Source organism: Notamacropus eugenii, chromosome 6 (assembly GCF_028372415.1).
Source record: "Notamacropus eugenii isolate mMacEug1 chromosome 6, mMacEug1.pri_v2, whole genome shotgun sequence".
NCBI lineage: Eukaryota > Metazoa > Chordata > Mammalia > Diprotodontia > Macropodidae > Notamacropus > Notamacropus eugenii.
In genome coordinates, this window is record NC_092877.1 from 62,918,184 (window position 1) to 62,937,418 (window position 19,235).

The 19,235-nt window shown below is 39.4% G+C and overlaps 1 protein-coding gene across 1 annotated transcript in view; it reads right to left on the minus strand.

Moving 5' to 3' along the window:
* Positions 1 to 18,806, minus strand: part of CLNK (cytokine dependent hematopoietic cell linker) — a 104,868-nt gene extending 86,062 nt beyond the window's left edge. The window contains exons 1-5 of the mRNA XM_072621423.1: positions 18,770 to 18,806; positions 18,088 to 18,128; positions 16,798 to 16,939; positions 8,586 to 8,692; positions 3,249 to 3,294 (exon numbers count right to left, since the gene is read on the minus strand). Of these exons, the coding sequence (XP_072477524.1) occupies positions 3,249 to 3,294; positions 8,586 to 8,692; positions 16,798 to 16,939; positions 18,088 to 18,128; positions 18,770 to 18,806 (373 nt within the window). The remainder of the gene's footprint in view (positions 1 to 3,248; positions 3,295 to 8,585; positions 8,693 to 16,797; positions 16,940 to 18,087; positions 18,129 to 18,769) is intronic.
* Positions 18,807 to 19,235: the final 429 nt, after the last annotated feature.

The window sequence follows — 19,235 nt, forward strand, 5'->3', positions numbered from 1 at the left end:
GTCTACATTCTATGGTCCGGTAACATTCTGTGGCTGCTGCTATGTTTAATACTCTATGTTCTAAGGGCCCTCCTATCTCTGATGTTCTTAGATCTCTCCCTTGCTTAATACACATGTTCCAAGGTCCCTTTGGCTTTGGAATCCCATAATTCTATGTCAAATCCTCTTTAGGGAAACAAATATATGACTGATTTTCTCTCAAGATCCTCTCTTAGTTTTTCCATGCCAAGTCACCTATACATGACTTCATCACTGTGTTTTCTTTGAAGGATTAGTGCATTTTCCCCCTTTTGCAAATTCATTCTTGTGTCAGGCATTCTTGTCATCACAAAGGAAACTGGTTTTAGTTTTATGTTTTGTTAACACCCAGGCCTAGAAAAGAAAGAACAGTTAGCCTTGTTTTTCCCATCAGTGTCAGCATCTGTTGTGTCAGAGATCGCTGAGCACTAGTGATGCCCCTTTCTGAAAATGGAGCTGTCTGTTTTTATCCTAGGGTTTAATCTGTAGCTGATCAGCAAATGCCCCAGAATGGATATTTTCTGAAGGTGAATTTTTTTATTCCATAAAATATTCACAAGGCTAATTTTTGTACAGTACCTAACAACTGAAGATGCAAGAAATTCTAAAAGTTGATACATCCTAGATCATGTCAAAATACGATAATGAAAAAATAGTATGAAAAAGACATTAACATAAACCTAAGTGCTCAACTTGATGACAAATATCACTGCAAAAGTCTGCCATTAGTAAAATCCACCAATATGTTTTCTTTTCCCATGACATTTGGTGAGGATGAATAAATTATCTGAGAATGTATTTGCATCAAAAATATGGTATTTTGTAATGAGCGTATAAATCATCTTAGCATTTTCCAGGCATTGCGTATGATCCTATAAATGGGGAGTATTTTGATTAATTTTCATCTCTCTCCTGCCTCATCTTTTTGATATCACCTTTCTATTCCTGGCTCTTGCTTGGAAATTGAGAAATTGCCTGTATAGAAGAGATTTAGCTTTGGGACAGTATTAAATTGAATCCTGACTCTAGCACTTACTAGACATGTGACTTTGATCAATTCACTTGACCTCTCTTAACTTCAGTTTATTCATTTGTAAAATGAGGGTCATCATACTTACATTATGTACTTCAAACCTTTGTTTTTGGGAATGAATCAGAGGCAATGTGCTCTAGGTGAAAATACACTGAATCTGGAACCAGAAGGTCTGGGTTTAAAACTTCCCTTTACCACATACTGTCTGTGTTATCTTGGGTAAGCCACTTCTCTGGGCCTCAGTTTCCTCATCAGCAAAAGGAACAGTTTAGAATCAGTGAACTCCAAGGGAACCCTCTACTGTGGGTAGGCCCTCCTCTTTTGTCCCTCAATATTATCTCAAATGGTGATCTCATCAGTGCCCATGGATCCAATTGTCAACTATGCAGACAATTCTCAGATCTATTTATTCCACCCTAAACTCCCTGACCACCAATTCACATCTTCAAATGCTTAATATCTCAAACTTGGTGTCCCAAAGGACTCTTAAACTCAATCTGCCCAAAACTGGACCCATTATAGTTCATTCCGAACCCTCTCCTCTTCTAAATTTCCATATTGTTGGCAAAGGCCCCACCATCTTTTCAGTCACCAAGGCTCATAATCTAGGTGTTATCTTTCTTTCTTCTATCTTCTTTCGCTCATATCCAATCTGTTGCTAAATCCTGTCACACCTGGAGTTTTTCAATAGCATTCTGGTTGTTCTCCCTATCTAAAGCGCCTTCCTACTCCACTCCATCCTCCTGCTACCAGCACCATCTTCCTAAACCCAAATCTGACCTTGTTATTTTGATGCCTTGCCCAATCCCACCCCCAAACAATAAATTCCCAGTGCCTCTGGGATCAAACATAAAATCCTTTGTTTGGCTTTTAAAGCTCTGTACCTGGTCCCTCTCCAACTTTGTGATCTTTTTACACTTTACCCCCTTCATAGGGTTTATGATCCCATGACACTGGCCTTCTTACAGTCTTTTGAAGATGGCACTTCAGTTTCTGAGCCTGTATCTTTTTTTCCTGGCTGTCTCCAGGGCTTTCCAGCTTCATCTTTACCACCTTGTTTCCCAGGGTTCCTTTAAGACAACTCAGTTTCTCCTTTCCTCAATAGGCATTTCCTGGTTCCCAAGGTTAGTGTCTGCTCCCAGAGCTCACCTCAAATTTACCCTGCGTATTGTTGTATGTGCATGACTGTTTGCACGTCATCGGCTCCAGCTCTCATCAGAATGTGAGTTTGTTTTTGTTTTCCTCTGTATTTTCAGTGCTTAGTACAGTGCCTGGTCGATAAAAAATGCCTAATAAATGCACGTTATTAAACCTTAAAGTTTAGTGTTACTTTTATGAGATGCTTTCTCTGCTAGAGCCTATGGGACACAGAGGAGCTTTAGAGCAATTATTCAGGCACATTACTTTGGATAAAGTTGTTACGAGGTAATCAATAAAGGCGAGAGCTTCCTTGACGCCCCCATTCCCACTCTAGTATTTCTGCAAGAGATGAGAACAAAGACATCACCTTGATGTCCCATGGTACAAAGCCATCTAACAGGAGAGAGACTGTGGTGATCCATTAGGAGGGCAGCAGTGGCAAAGAGTCCCTCTCTTTCCCATTTTTTTCTCTTTTCTTCTTCCCTTAACTTTCTACCTGGCTCAGAGGGATTGGTGTTTCCCTCTTTCCTCTTCCCCTTCAACCTCTTCCTTTTTTCTATTGTTTCATTTTTCTTAATTTTCTTCTCCATTTTTTCATCTTTCTTGACTTCTCTTCTTCTCTTTTTTATCTTTCCTTCTCTCTCCATATCTCCATTCTATTTCCCTCCCTCATCTCTCTGTTTTTATCTCTTTCTCGCCTTTCTTTCTCCTTCCCTCCCTCCCTCCCTCCCTCCTCCCTTCCCTCCTTCTCTCCCTTTCTCCTTCCCTCATCTCTACTCCTCCCTCTCTTCCTCCCTCCCTCTTGTCTCTCTCCCTCTGTCTTTGTCTCTCTCTCTCCCCTCCCTAGACCTCCCCCTTCCTCTCTCCATATCTCTCTTCCTCTTTGTCTAGCCCTCCTCTTTCTCCACCTCCCTCCTTTCACCTCTCCTTCCTTCCCTTCCTCCCTCTCTGACTTTCTCTCACACTCGGTAATGTCTAGCCATGATTTTTACACACATAAAAACTCAAGTGAAAGATATAGGCACAACATAGTCATATTTCACACATGCATATTTACCTTTAAGATTTAGATCTTTGATATCTTCTAAAATCTGCATCCCCTCCTGTAAAACACATCATAGAACAATTAATAGTGATCTAGACTACAGAGTTAAGAAAAGAAATCAGCCAATCAACAGATAAGTACTTATTAAGTGCTACTATGCACTAGGCACCAGGCTAGGCAAAGGGCATACAGAGAGAGGCAAAACAGAGACAGCCTTTGCCCTTCAAGAGTTTATCAGAGAAAATAGCATAAAGACACCAGACCTTCTACTCTTAACAAAATTAAGAATAAACACAATTAACATAATACATGTAATTTAGGCAGTAACCTCTGGAAAATAATTCTGAACTTGAGTAGTGAAAACATGTAGTGGTGATGGTAATGGGAAGGACAGTCGAAATGATCATGGTGATGGTGAGTGTGATGCTGAGAGCATGTTATTTAAAACTTCAGTCCAGAGTCAAGCTGTTAACTCCATTTATCTGTCATACAAAGCTAAGGTGGTCTTCCCCTCAAAAAATCTTCCTCCAATGGTACCTTATGGGATAGGGTTAAACCAGAATAAAGCTGGCATCTCTTGCTAAGCTACATTTATTAGTCCAGTGAAAGATGGTCTGCTTTTCAAGTACCATTTTATCAATTTAGTTAAGTACTGGGTTCATCTCCAGAAAATTGGCAACCAGATGATGAATTTTTTTTGACCATGGCAAACAGTGAAAACCAGTTATGAAACTACGGGAGTATCTATGTCAGTGGAGAGGGTTTATACATATGGAATCAGGGATCAGAGATTTAGAGTTGAAAGGGCTCTTGGAAGCTATCTAGTTCATTAATTTCATTTTACAGATAAAGAAACCAAGGTCCAGAAAAATTAAAAAATTTGTCAAAAGACAAAGAGGCAGTAGTAAGTGGTAGATCCACAAATCAAACCTTTTGATGTATTGAGGGTATAGAGGGTAGAATTCGGGATTTGGAGTTGGAAGACTTGGGGGTAAAATTCTACCTTTGACAAGTACTAGTGCATATGTCAAGACCACACAGGTGCAAGACCATGGGTACAAGACAACAACCTCTAGGATTTTCATTTCCTTATCTGTAAAATAGGGAGAGTCTTACTTATACTATCAACTATTTGTAAGCCTCAAATGAGGTAACCTTCATAAAGGACTTTTCAGACTTGAAAGTGATATATGTGTTGATGATTAAAATAACTATTAATAGTCAGTGCATGTGAAATTTTGAAATCAAACAATCCAAGAGCAGTGGGAGCACCATTCTGATTCACTGTGATGTTTATTTTTAGGTCCTCTTTTCCTACTTAGTTGCTTCTGAGATGACATTAAACTGCTGCCAACATCATGGCAACAGGGGTATTAGTTAATTTTCTAGCACCCCAGCATCTGACAGGATTCTGAACAGCTGTGCCAAAATGTAAATTGATGGGGTCAGTTTAGAAGGGAAAACCAAAAAATAAGACAGTTTGGAAGCTAATGAGTAACATTTATTACATAGATGTGTGTATCTATGTATATATCTACACATATGTATAAATAGAAATATATCTATATATTAAAAGTAAGTGGTACAAAATGTAGATTTATGGTTTTAAATAGAATCTTATTTTTGTGTTCTGCCATGTGTATGGAAATGTTCATTCCTTTTTTTTTGCATTTAAGTTCACAACTTTAAAAATGAGAAAAATATTACAACATTTTTTAAATAAAAAATTATTCTGAAAGAAATATAAAGCGGGGAAAAAGGAAGGGGGAAGAGTATAAAATTAGGAAGCTATCTCAATAGTTTAGGAGTATTAATGGAGGTCTTGAAATTCAGAGGACCAATGGCACCTAGAAATAATAGAAAGTGAAAAAAATGATGGTGTTGATGTTACTGAGACAAAAAGATATGAAAACCAAAAACCATTCTAGAGATAATTCTACAACTTAAAGGGTCTAAAGGAATTCCTGCCTCACAAGCCCCAGGACCAAGCTCCTTTGATCAATATAATACAAATTCATTTCAAGCGAATTTAAAATCACACACACACACACACACACACACACACACACACACACATACACTTTATCCCTTTTGCTCTGGGCAAAGAAATCAAATCAATACTGCTTTTGGAAGTGTCTATTATTTGCCCTATGGATCAAGTCTTGTGATTCTCCAGGACAAAGTTTTCTTTCCTGGACACCACTCCACTACATGTGTTGTCTCCTCATATTAGAATATAAGTGCCTTGAAAGGAAACATTACAAATCCAGGCTTGATTTATTATTTTGTTAATTGTCTAGACAAGAAAGTGATGGAAAAAATGTTAATAATGCACATTAAACTTAAAACTGTGCTATGCAGTTTTGGAGATCTAGTTGTTAAATATTTACCACCATACATTCATGACATTGTCTGTATTGTAACAAGTCCTGGAATACTATGGAGCATCCTAAATGAGATCCATAGCCACTTAAAAGAATTCAGATTAACAATTCACACAGGGGAAAAAAGGTTAGATAAAAAATAAATCTTATTATCTATTGTATGCCATGTGTTTGGAAGGACAGCTGATCCAACAATACATATGTCTTGGACAGAAACTATAGACGGAGAGTGAATTTGGCAAAGAATTGAACAGGAGAATGAGAGTGAGCTGAATGGCATTTGAGAAATGGTGCAACATTTTAATTGACTCCAGGGTGTTCTCTGAAACAATGACCCATATTTTCTTTCCTTCTTTCCTTCCTTCCTTCCTTCCTTCCTTCCTTCCTTCCTTCCTTCCTTCCTTCCTTCCTTCCTTCCTTCCTTCCTTCCTTTCTTCCTTCCTTCCTTCCTTCTTTCCTTCTTTCTTCCTTTCTTCCTTCCTTCCTTCCTTCCTTCCTTCCTTCCTTCCTTCCTTCCTTCCTTCCTTCCTTTCTTCCTTCTTTCCTTCCTTCCTTTCTTCCTTCCTTCCTTCTTTCCTTCTTTCTTCCTTCCTTCCTTCCTTCCTTCCTTCCTTCCTTCCTTCCTTCCTTCCTTTCTTTCCTTCTTTCTTTCCTTTAAACTTAACAAACAAGAAGGTAATTATTTCCATATACAGAAAATGTATAAACACAAATATATAATAAAGAATTGAAAATGAGGATCATATATGAACTGTATGTTCAATATCAAAATTCTACCAGTATTCTCTGTATCTATGAGTCATGGGGTCCTACAATCTCTGAAACATCAAAATTATAATTGTGGGCATCCTGAAGGGAAATAGAAAGGTACAGGATGAGAATGAATAGGTTAGAGGCTAATATAAGCGTTGATTTGAACATAAGAAGGTATGTAAAATATGTCATCAGGAGAAACTTATGATCAGTAGTAGAGATGGGTCTTTAATGTCCTAATGTAATAAGGGAATGGGGGGGGGGGAATTTGTGTCCCCAGTGCACAAGGATAATGTTAAATTGTTTTCAGTTGTGCCTTTCTCTTCATGACCCCATTTGGGGTTTTCCTGGCAAAGATACTGGAGTGCTTTGCCATTTCCTTTTGCAGCTCATTTTACAGATGAGGAAACTAAGGCAAATAGGGTTAAGCGACTTGCCCACAGTCACACATCTAGTAAATATCTGAGGCTAGATCTAAACTCATAAAGGTGAGTCTTGCTGACTCCAGACCCAGCACTCTGTCCACTGCATCACCTAGCTGCCCCAATATGCAGTATCTGAAACATTAAATAAGTGCTTAATAAATACTTGTTGATGAATTGATACATGATCTCTATGCTCCATCGATCCACATAAAGCTATTTAAACTATTGCTATCTTATTACTTCACCACTTACATTTTCCATGTATCCCTCGTTATTCTCCTTCCTAGAGTATGATCTCTTGTAACAAAACATAAAAAGAGGAGGAGGTGGGGATACAAAAACAAAAATGAGATAATCCCTTCCTTCAAGGAGTTTACCCTCTAATTGGACATGCTCGTAGGTATAGAAATATGGACCATGAAAGGGATTTCCAATGGGCACTCAACTGGCACATTGCTCCTTTCTAGTAGCCATGGTAGCGTTGATTTGATTATTATACCATAAACAAGCGCAAAAGTTAGAAAGGGATGTGTGTCTGCGTGTGTGTGTGTGTGTGTGTGTGTGTGTGTGTGTGTGTGTGTGTTGGGTGGTGGGAGTGGAGGTGGGAGAGTTCAGCATAAATACCCATACTATTTGATCAAGGCAATGTGGTGTGGTGGATAGGGTTCTGAGTTTGGAGTCATGGAGTCCTGAGATCATAGCCTACCTCCTACCTTTGTTAGTTATGTGATCACATAGTGTCTTCCTTCTCAAACTAACCTGTAGTCTTCTACTTCGTATTTATTCTTTTTTTCATCTTCCATATATACTTTTGCAGTTCTGTCTTCTCTGTTAGAATCCAAGCTCTTTAAAAGTAGAGATAATTTTGTTCACGATATCTGTATCCCCAGATCTTAGCACAGTACCTGGCAGGCACTTAATCTTTATAGATCAATACTTTTTAATTGATCATGGGTCATTCAGTTCACTTCAAATAATTATATGAGATTCATCTCCTAAATCATTGACAGGTTGTGATCTATGTTAAAAGGTTTTCCACTTGATGACAAAATTATGGATCCTTTGAATATTTGCATACGTTGTTAACACACAAAAAATTTTGCTTTCCATTTTATTGTATCTTATAATATGATCCATGCATAATGGGGAAAGTGTGAAACCTCTGGAGGGTAGTAAGAAAGAGGGGCATAATTTTTTATTCTTATCTAGGGCACACAGATACCTTGGTTACATCTTGCTTTGGGTCAAAAATGACTTTGTTGCTTGCCTTGTCTACTGGACTTGGTTCCAAAAATCTTTTGGTTTGTTATAAAATCAATCTACCTTTAAAGGATAAAGATTATCCACCAATGAGAAGACAGAAAGGAATGTGCTGCAGATGCTGAATGATTCTCCACACAGTCACTCACCCTACCCTTTCCTCTTCCAGTTCCTTGTTAAATAGCTTATATATTTCCCTCCCTTCTGGAGGATAGAGACTCTCTCACTTGCTTTATATCCCCAACGCTCAGTCCAGTGTCAGGCACACAGTAAGTGCTTAGTAAATATTCTCTGTCCTATCTTCTGGACATTAGGTTTCTATTAATTCCTCCTAAGCTACAGTGACTTATTTGATTTCCACAATAATCTGTCAACTCATAATGAGACAGCATTCTATTAAATCCCTCAGGTCTTTTTTCACATGAATTGTGGTCTAGTGAAATTCCTCCCATCCTATGCTTATACAGCCGATTTCTTAAATTTCACCTTATTAGAAATTTAAGAATAGTTGTATGACTTTCACTTACTTCTGATCTCCTCTGGAAGTTCCAAAGCTGTTGCTGCTGCATGGAAACATTGGTCTTGGTGTCTGCAGGCATGTGAGAGTTTATCATTTCCTGGAAACAGCGTGTATCTGTGAGACAAGGAAAAAAAAAACTCAACCTCTTAATTTGCTTATCTTCTAAAAAGCAAGGAGCAACTGTTTATTGTAGAGGAGTTCTCTGTGCTATTATTAATATTATTGTCATCCTAATTATTGCTGTGTTCGTCCTTCGTTGCCAAAGAAGACCATGCCATCAGGAAATGATGACGTGACTTGCACTTGACTTTGTTTTGAGTGATGGGGGGGCTGTGCAGGTCACCAGGCTCACTTCTCCTCCAGAGCCATCTGAATCCAGTGACCAGATATTCACCAGGATGACTGGAGATGGCCCAGGATGCACTGGGAGAACTTGGCCAAGGTCTCTTCAGGTACTCACTTAGGGTGAGGTCACACACATTCCCTGAACAGGCCTGTTTAAGAAGTAGGCAGGGGTTGGCCCCTCACCTTCCCTCTCCTTTCATTCCCTTCCCTTTTCCAAAACCTTAAACCCTACTGTACTCTGAAGCCCATAGATTGGACAACACTAGGCCCCTGTCCAAGTTGATGTAGTTATCATCCTAATAGTTTGCACTTAAAGCATATTTTTCACACTTGAGACTGTGTGTTTCATGATTTATAGACACACCAACAAAACAGTGATATTAGAAGGATTTACTTTTGTGTCTGGAAGCAGACTGGGAAGCTTGGAAGTACTTCACAGTTTCCCACTTGCAATCCAACCTGTTCTCATGCTATTTTTTTATCCTTGACTCTGTACATCGGTCATCTGCTGGGATTTGAACTTATGCCCTCTGATTCAAAATATAGCACTTTTTGTCACAGTACTATGATTTTGACAGTTAGCCCTTCAACTCACTCTTACAAAGTGGCAAACATGGTGTATCTCTTCCACTGGGTTTGTTTTCACAGCCTTACTGTGAGCAATATGAGGTTTGAAAATTATTACCCTGCAAGTGAAAATTATATGACCATATGTTACTATCTACTTGAGGCTTTCAGGCTTTGTGGTAACGTAACTTGATATCAAAATGAATGTAGCACACAATGTGATATGGAGGCCATTAAAATACATACATTAACAAAAAGAACATGGATAAGTGTCTCTCATGACCCAAAGTGGTACACCTTTTCTGACTGCCCACCTTGCCTACCACTGGTTTTGGCTCTGGGGTCTATGGTTAAAGATGATCAACAATTCATCTGGTTGAGGAAATAACCTATATTTTCTTTAATAGCATCATAAGAAGCCATGTAGGGCTCTGGTAGATGAGGAATATTCAGTTAGGATGTTGTTGGCTCTTTAAAGCAGGCTTGTGTAGAGACTAGGCTGGTTTGAAGCCTAGTGACCATGTTAGATGTTAGATGATTCAGCTTCATTTGAATTACATCAGAATATAAGTCTTTCCTTTACAGAAATATTACATATTCTTCTCCCTTTGGTAAGGTTTTTACACTAGTATAGAGATCAGGGGCAGTCAGAATAAGAGGGAGCAACCTTCCTGCTGATCTGGGGACCGGATGTCTTTTAGGTAAAGTGGGGAGACTCCCCTTCTCTTTTTTATGAACCTCACGTGGGACATTCTGGTGGGGAATTCTGAAACCTCCTGGGCAGTGCATTCCTCACTGCAGGGAGTGAATTTTCTAATCAATAGAAGAAAAGATAATTATAGGTATCACATATCCTGAGCCAAGGGGAAAAGAATTGATTGTGTTCAAGAAATACTTATTAAGTGCTTACTATGATGCAAAAGGCACTATTTTATATGTGTGTGTGCATGTGTGTATGTATGCATGTACATGTGTGTGCATGTGTATGTGCCTGTGTGCGTGTGTGTGTGTTTTGAGGAAATAAAGGGAAAAAAAATCCAATACTTGTCCTGAAGAAGCTCCCACTCTACTAGAGGTTAAATCCTTGAAATAGAGAGATAATACAAAGTAATTTCAGGAGGCAGAGAAGGCTCATAGGAGATGGAAGCTAGTGTAACAGTCTAGGAGAGAAGTGAAAAGAGTCTGACATAAGTCCCATCTTGAGATGGGAGATGACAGATGGAGGAAATGTGGAGATAGAATAGATGAGACTTCAGAGACAGTCAGAGAAGTGAGGTTGTATGGACAAAAAAGCACCAGATGTAGAGACAGTAGAAGGGCAGCTGGAGTCCGGACGAGCCATCTCCCTGAGTTCAAATACGGTCTCAGGTACTTACTAGCTGTGTGACCCTGGCCAAGTCACTTAACCCTGTTTACCTCAGTTTCCTCATCTGTAAAATGAGCTGGAAAAGAAAATGGCAAACTATGTCAGTATCTCTGCCAAGAAAACCCTAAATGGAGTCATGAAGAGTTGGATATGACTAAGGAACAAAAATAGAGACAGAAGACCTAATATCTAGCCTGAGTACAGATCTGGCATGGTAAGTCATTACCTGTTCTCAGCATCATCTGTAAATCTGTAAATCTAGGAGCTTGTTGATTTGCAAGTTCCCTCCTTTGGTGGAGACCACAACTCACCTATGCCTGCTCATTCTGTGGGACTCTTGTCTATACCCTTCCATAAATTCACCATGAGGATTTACCAAACTGACTGGAGTGTTTCTTGCTTTCTCCTAACATCCCAAGGAACACAGATCGCCCAGCTGTCATCTCTGGCCCTCTCTACATGGCAAGGTGTTGTCCTCTTCTCAAATGTAATGGGAAGGAAAGAGAAAAGCAACCAGCACTTATTAAGCACCTACTATATACTAGGCACCATGCTAAGTACTTTACAAATATCTCACTTGATCCTCAAAACAATCCTGTGAGGTAGGTACTATTATGCTTCCCATTTTACAGCTGAAGAAACTGAAGCAGACAGAGGTTTAAGTGACTTGCCCAGAGTCATACACTAGTAAATATCTGAGGCCAGATTTGAATGCAGATCTTTCTGATTATAGGTCCAGTGCTCTGTCCATTGTGCTATCTAGGTGTCTAGTATGGGGATAGAATACTTTTGCTATTTACTTTGCTCTATTTTTAAGTTCAGGGGCAACTAGGTAGTGTAGTGGATAGAACCTGGAGTCAGGGAAGACTTGAGTTTAAACCTAGCCTCAGACATATTTGTTGTGTGATTCAGGGTAAATCACTTAACCCCGGTTACCTCAGTTTCCTCATATGTAAAATGAGTTGGAGAAGGAAATAGCAAACCTCTTCAGCATCTTTGCCCAAGAAAACTCCAAATGGGGTCATGGGAAATCAGACACAACTAGAAAACATCAACAATTATGAGGTTCAAATGCATGTGAAAAGTTCTTTGTCAATTTATTTTAGTTTTATGTTAAAATACATAGAACATTTGGTAGAGAGTAGGGATATGTAGGTTCTGGTCCTAGTTCTGCCCATAACTAGTTGCGTGTTCGTGACTAAGTCACTTCATTTCTCCATGCCTCAGTTTCCTTATCTGGAAGAGATAGGGCTGAAGATTAAGAAATCCTCTGTCTCTGTCTTTACATTGAAGGTCTTTCATTCCTGGAATGCTCTATCTTCTTATTCCTTCAAGACTCAACTCAAATATCATAGTCTCCAAGAGTCTTTTCCTGTCCCCTACAGCTCCTAAAGTCTTCCATTCTAAAGTTATTCTCCACTTCCTCTTGTATATACCTATGTCTATGAATTTTCTCTCCCCCCATTAGAATGTAAGCAGGATTTACTTTTTCTTTGAATCCCCAGCACCTAGTATAATGCCTCGTTCAACCCAAGTCTTTCCAAAATGCTTATTGACTGCTGACTGACTCCTCTGTAAGGTCCCTTCTGACTCCAAATCCCAAGACCTTACTTAAAGTGGATGATTTGGAGGGAGCCACCTAGACCCTGCTTAAGTCTACTTGCTTGTAATATGAAAGACATTAAAACTGGTACATGTTCTTCCCACGGGAAATTTGTGGCTGACAGCTCTAATCTCTCTGCAATGATTGGAACCCTTCAAGAGAAAGGTATGATGCTTGTTAATGTGTCAGATATCACAGAGTGGCTCTGGGGCTACAGATTGATGAGCAGGTGGGTAGAGGTAGCATTTACATAATTCCCATCTTCAAAGAATTGCTAGCCCCTTGTGGACATTTTTCAGAGGGTCATTATCTCAGTAACTACAACAGGTGCTATGTACCTGTGTTGTCAAAATCTGGCCTATATATGGGCATATTGTTTCAATCAGTAGCACAAGAGAGGCATTTGGGTGTCATGGAAAACCTGCTGGATTTAGTCAGGGGACCAGCATTTATATTCCAGTACAGACTTGCCTTTTGAGATCTAACATTCTGTCATCTCATGTGCAGAGCACTGTGGTAAAATGGAGGGGTGTGGGGAGAAGACGTAAAAAGAGAGGTGAGACAATCTCTGCCTTCAAGGAACTGATCCTTAAGGTGGGGGGAGATGAGCCACCTACACAGAAATAAATGGAATATAAATTCTAACATAAGGTCCTAATAGAAGGATAAAGTGCTATGAGATCAGATGGCGAAGAATTTATTTAGATTCAAGGTACTTTCTGCAAGAAATTGTATAGAGTAGACAAAATTTTAAAATCATCACCAGAGGCTGCTTACATTGTCTTCTTGATTGGAGCAAAAATAATTTCCACTGGTAAGCAGGAAAATAAGATTTAATGGGGCATAGTAGCTAGAAAAGTGCTGTCTTGAATTTTCCAACCAAATCTAGCAAATAAATTCTGAGAACAATGCTTAGCAAATCTCTCAGCCTTGCCTAGATAGCTTTGTTTGAAAGCAGTGGGAATTCCATTTTAAAAGGGGTCAGTTCTACCCTTTGGGTTTTTGACAAACTCCACTTTTATTTTGAAGACCTCACGTACAGTTCTGCTGCCAACTGTGTTTGCTGACTCTGGGGTGAAGAGAAATGAACCCAAAGAAATAAGAGAATGCCTCTGGGGCTGCTGGGAGGCTTTGGCAACCCCTAATTGGGAAATGGACCTGTCTCAGAGCCCTTTTACTCAAGAGATGGTGTGACAGCTGGAACTAAGCTCAGGGGATCTCTAGAGCTCCCCTTTAAACGATACACTCTCCACCCTCTGTTCACTTTGGTTGGTTGGCTGGTCTGTCCATGGTAGCCCATTCCTTTGTCTCTGACTCAATTGCAAGCAGTGGAAGACAAAGTCTGGCTAACTGCAATCATTTCCTTCCCTCAGGGCTCATCTCAGGTGCTGTTTTGTTCATGAAGCTTGTCCTACTCAAATGATCTGCCCCTTCTCAAATTTTCCTAAAACACTTTGTTAATAACCTTTCCTTGTCCCCATGGCATTCTACCTTGCCTACTGTAGAGGATAGGACATAGGCTTTTAGGACATGAAGACCTGCTTTCAGATCCTGCCTCTGAGACATGGGCTTCTTGACTCTGGGCAACTTGCTTAAACTCTCAGTGTCCTCAATCTACTCTCTAAGACTATAAGTTGCAAAGAAAGTTCTGTTTTGGTAGAGGGAGTTCTTTACCAGAATCTCTTTGCAGTGATCAAACCACAGGTCTTATTCAATCCCATTCCCGTACCCCCATTGTAAATGACAAGCAGCTTGAGAGCAGGGATTGTGTTGTTTTTTCATCTTCATATAGTGCTTAATAAATGCTTGTTGAAATGAATGGATTTGTGCCATGGAAAAGGGGAAAAACCATATCTATGTGACCTAGAAGCAGTAGGACCTGAGCTGACCTTGTAACTAGAGACGGAAAATTTCCAGGTGCTAAGACCTTCAATGACTCCCCATCACTAACAGTGACATCCAGGGTCATCTACCATCTGGGATCAAGCTACCTTTTCAGCCTTATCTTATCTTCCTCATCCTCTTTCTCCTCCTTCTTCTTTGTCTCATATTTTCCCGCTGTCTTCATGCTTATGTTGGTTCTATGATGGTAATGGACTTTTGCCTAATCTCCCTTTGCTTTTTGGAATCCTTCCCTTTCTTCAAGTGGATCTCTTCTGTGAAATCATCCCTGATCCCTCAGTTCAAGTGCTGCTCCCTCCCTCCTCACATTTCTCATAGTTCTTTGGTTGGAACCCTCCTCTGTACTCCCCTCTTAACTTATATTCCAGTTAATTGTGTCCGTGTCTTATTTTGCTACTAGACTCTCAGCGGCACAAGAACAGGGACTACATCAGGTTTTATCTTTGCATAATTCCTAGGGCCTGCTACAGTGTCTTAACCATAATAGATGGTTTTACCACTATCCGTTGACTTGAATGAAACAAAATCTCTGATCTTTAAAGTACTGTGTCCCTTAAGCATCTGCTAAGCTGATTAAAATCTTTTCCAAAAAGACTCAGCAAGAAATCTTCTGAAGGCTATGAAGAGATGTGATCATTTTAAGCGAGTCATTACAAGTTGTTAGTTAGAAAACACTGTTCTGAAATTCTTGCAAGTAAGAATTTAGCTTAAATGATTTCTATAAACTTAAATTCCTTATACTTCAATGGATCCATGATCTCATAGTCATGGCTATTCTCTGGATCAGTAAAGACCACAACCCATCCTACATTATCATCTTGTACACTCCTTGCTCATGTCTTCAGTAAATCTCATGTCTCTTTCTCTTGTTGTGTGTCTGGCCCATCCCCTTTTATGGTTCCATGTGACCCTGGTGATACATTAGACCACTTATCATGCAGAAATCATTATCGTTAATACAAGGAGATCCTAAAAGTCTTAGTGAAGATTTGAGGAACTTAAATTTTAAAACTGTACTAAGACTTTTGGGATGCTCTGTATGTATTATATGATAAATAACAACAATTTGTATTATGGCTTTAATTGTGCATGCTTTAGTCTTTGGGAAACTTGAAACAAATATTATTCATATAGAGGGGTTTTTAATAATGGTAACCATCATTATGAATAGATTTAGGCACCAGATCTGTGATTTCATTGGTGTAAGAAACTTTTCAACCTCCTTCATATCCATTATGAACCAGAGAAGTTCAATACCTTCTCTGTATCTAGAGAATACCCTAGAGCACTGAGAAGTTGGGGTAGCTAGGGAGTAGATGGAATGTCAAATGTGGAAGTCAAGAAGACCTGACTTCAAATCTGGCCTCAAACTGATACTTGCTGTGTGACCCTGGGCAAATCACCTAACCCTGTTTGTCTGTTTTCTCATATGTAAAATGAGCTAGAGAAGTGTGAAAGTAAGCACCCCAACATATACAGGAGGGCCTGTCCTACAGGTTCTTAGATTTGCTTTTCTAAAAGGAAAGCAACTTTGGAGGGGTCAACAATCACTTTAATTAAGCACATGTGTCATTCACTTAGTTCAGAGGAAAAAAGTCAGCACCCTGTATTTCAGAGAAAATAAGATTAACCAGCAGACAAGGTTTCGAATGTCTGACATAAACAATACATCCATTGTAGATCAATAGACAGATCTAATTGTCTGACCACACTTACAGAATTATTAGAGAGAGAAGCACCAACATTTGGGTTTTCAAAGCCGAGGGGCTGCTTACTGGCTACCCAGAGTCTCATCTGGCACACAAACCTTCTTCCAAAAATTAAGCCCCCAAAGTAAAACCTCACTTATACATTTTTCAGAGCCAGGGGGCATCATAACCCTTGAGAATCAAAGCTTCATTAGAAAATTAACAAAAGGTGTGGTGGGCCTTCCTACAAATATTCGCAGGTCCATTAATGGGTGGGAAAGAGCTTCCCATTAAGAAAATTATATTAACAACAAGCAAAAATGCATTATCAATACAAGAAGGAAAGGGCAAATTGCTCCAGTATCTTTGCCAAGAAAACCCCAAATGGGGTCAGAACCTAAACAAGTGACAAGAATAATATAACTGGTATAGGTCAGAGGTGGAATTTGAATCCGCAAAGCCAGTTTCCTGTCCACTATGCCATGTCATCACCTCTGGGAGAGATATGTGCATAAATAAAAACAATGCAAAGGAGAATGTCATTGAGACAAAGGAATGCCTGTGACAATGTATTTTAGCAAAACTTTGAAATGAGATCATTTGCACCTGTGGAAATCAGGGAAACCTTCATGGAAAAAGCAGCCAGAATGTTCCTTCCAGACACAAGAAAATTGTCAATTATTGTTATTACCCTGTAACGCCCCAAGTATTTCAACACTTTAAATTTCCAGACTATGACCAAAGTTACCTGCATATTGTGACTCTTCTATAGGTTTGGCAGGTAAGATTTTCATTGACTGAAATCCTCTCACGGGGAATGTCTTGGGATCCTCATAGTCTTCCCCTCCACTGTCTTCTGTTCCATCAGCCACTTTTGCAATGTTCCTGTCCTAAGCAGAAGGGAGCAGCCAGAGGAGTAAGATGAAAGAAGGCATAATGTGATGAAGACAATAGCTGCAGAATTAACTCAGGAAATAAAAATAGATCTCGGAGCCTGCCCAAAGTCAAGGGTTGGTTTCCAAATCTGTCCTAGAGCAACAGAGGGCAAATGATCCAAGGGCACACTAATGGCCTATAGTTTGGAAGATTTATTTTGGTAAGGCTCAACTGAAACTAAATATGGAGCATTGGTCATTTGACTTAGAGAAGAACTCTAACATTATATTTTGATGTTCAGGACCTTTTATGTTCTCAAATTCATTCCCTTGCAACCCACTGGTGAGGGCCTTGAGTTCCCATCAGTTTTCCAACATTAATTCATTTTTCACGGCTACCTAGGTGGAAAGTATAGGCTTTGTTTATGAGGGGACTCAATAATTACTCTGGAAATAGTACATACAGGCTATTACAATATACTAGTGACCTAACTGAAACATAATAAGAGTGCTGGGCTCAATGTCAGAAGGCTTCACAAGTGAATTAATTCACTCCACTGACCTGTAGTTTATCCATCTGTTTAGGGTAAGGAGGCAGGGTTGACTCTAGAGTCAGAGGTCCTGAGTTCAAATCCCACCTTTGACTTTCTAATTGCGTGGCTTTGGAAAATACTTTAAATTCTCTTTACCTCAGATTCCTCATCTATAAAATGAAGGGTTTGGATTAGATGACCTCTGAAGTTCCTTCCAGTTGTGGATCAATGAAAATTTAGGGTAAAAGATGTGCATGTACCTATATACACATACGCACATATGTATATTTTTATATGTGTGTATATGTGTGCACACATATGTGTATATATGTATACACACATACAATACACACATATGTGTGTATACACATATATATGTATGGTATAATGAAAGGAGAACTAATTTTATAGTTGGAAGTCCAGGCATCAAAGCACTTATTTGACCTTGAGCAAAATAATTTCTATAAGCTTCAGTTTCCTTAGATTTATAAAAGGGATAATGATATTTTCCAGGGTTATAAGAAAGCTAATTTTTATCTAGGAAAATGTTTATCTCAGAAACCTCATGGATTTTTCCAAAACCATTATACTTTTTAAAGAAGGTAGAAGTGGAGAATTGAGTAGACTTACATAGCTGGAGCAATCCTCAGAAATAGTTCTGTGCTGACCTGCTACAGAAAAGAGATTGAAATGTGATGATGTTTAAAGAGAATTTAGAACCTGCGTGTGATGGAAATGACATTTGCCATTCTCTGACCTTCCACCTCCCGTCTTCCATACTTTAGAGCCAGGTTTCCTCTCAGGCCTGAAAACTGTTCCCTCTTCCCCTCTGCCTCTGAAAATCCCTCAACTCCTTTCCACGTGCCACCAAGCCTATCTCTGCCCCTCCACCACAACCCCAGACACTCAACTGGGGATCTGTGACCTTGGATTTTTGGTCTTTGTTTTAACTATTTAGATAGATACATTTCAACATAATTGATTTCCTTTTTAATCCTATATTATTACATTCATTTAAGGATATTATTCTGAGAAGGGATGCCTTGATTTCACCAGACTGCAAAAGAGGGGCCAAGGTTAAGAATCCCTGCCCTGGTTACTTTTGCTTTCTAATTTCTGAAGAGATCTTCTCATCCGTTGACTTGTTTGCACAGCCCAGGCTGGCCCTGTCCCACCCTCAGTAGAATGCAAGCACCAATATAATTATCTCCCCCCACACCCCATTTTACAGTTGAGGAAGAGGAAGCTCAGAGGAGAAGATTAAATTGTTCAAAGTCTCACAACTGGTTTGTGGCAAAGCTGGGACCCACACCCAGGGCTCCTGATTCTGAGGCCAAAATGCCTTCCATTATGCCTTGGTATCTCTCTGTTTTTCAGATCTGGGATTTACGTTTCTGGTTGTGGTGACTGTTCTTCCAAAAAAGGAACCAGGAAAGAGAATTAAAAATCAACCTAGAAACCTCCCAGCTAGGACAAGAAAGTAGACCTAAGCTTTTTCTTTTTTTGGTTTGTTTGTTTTGTTTTTTTATCCTATGTAAAAATAAACAAAAACCTAAGTAACTGAGTGCCCCAACTAATTCACGGGAAGCTCAGGTTCTAATGTGGTACTGGTCAGTTGAAGAAAAGTGGGTTATCTTGACCATGATGTATGGAAAAGAATCCTCAACTCTGGAGTCAGGAGCTTTGTGTGCCTGACTTGGTTGCCCCAAGTCATTGCCCTGTGCCTCTTTGTCTTCATCTGTAAAATGAGGATAATGATATTTGTACTATTGACCACA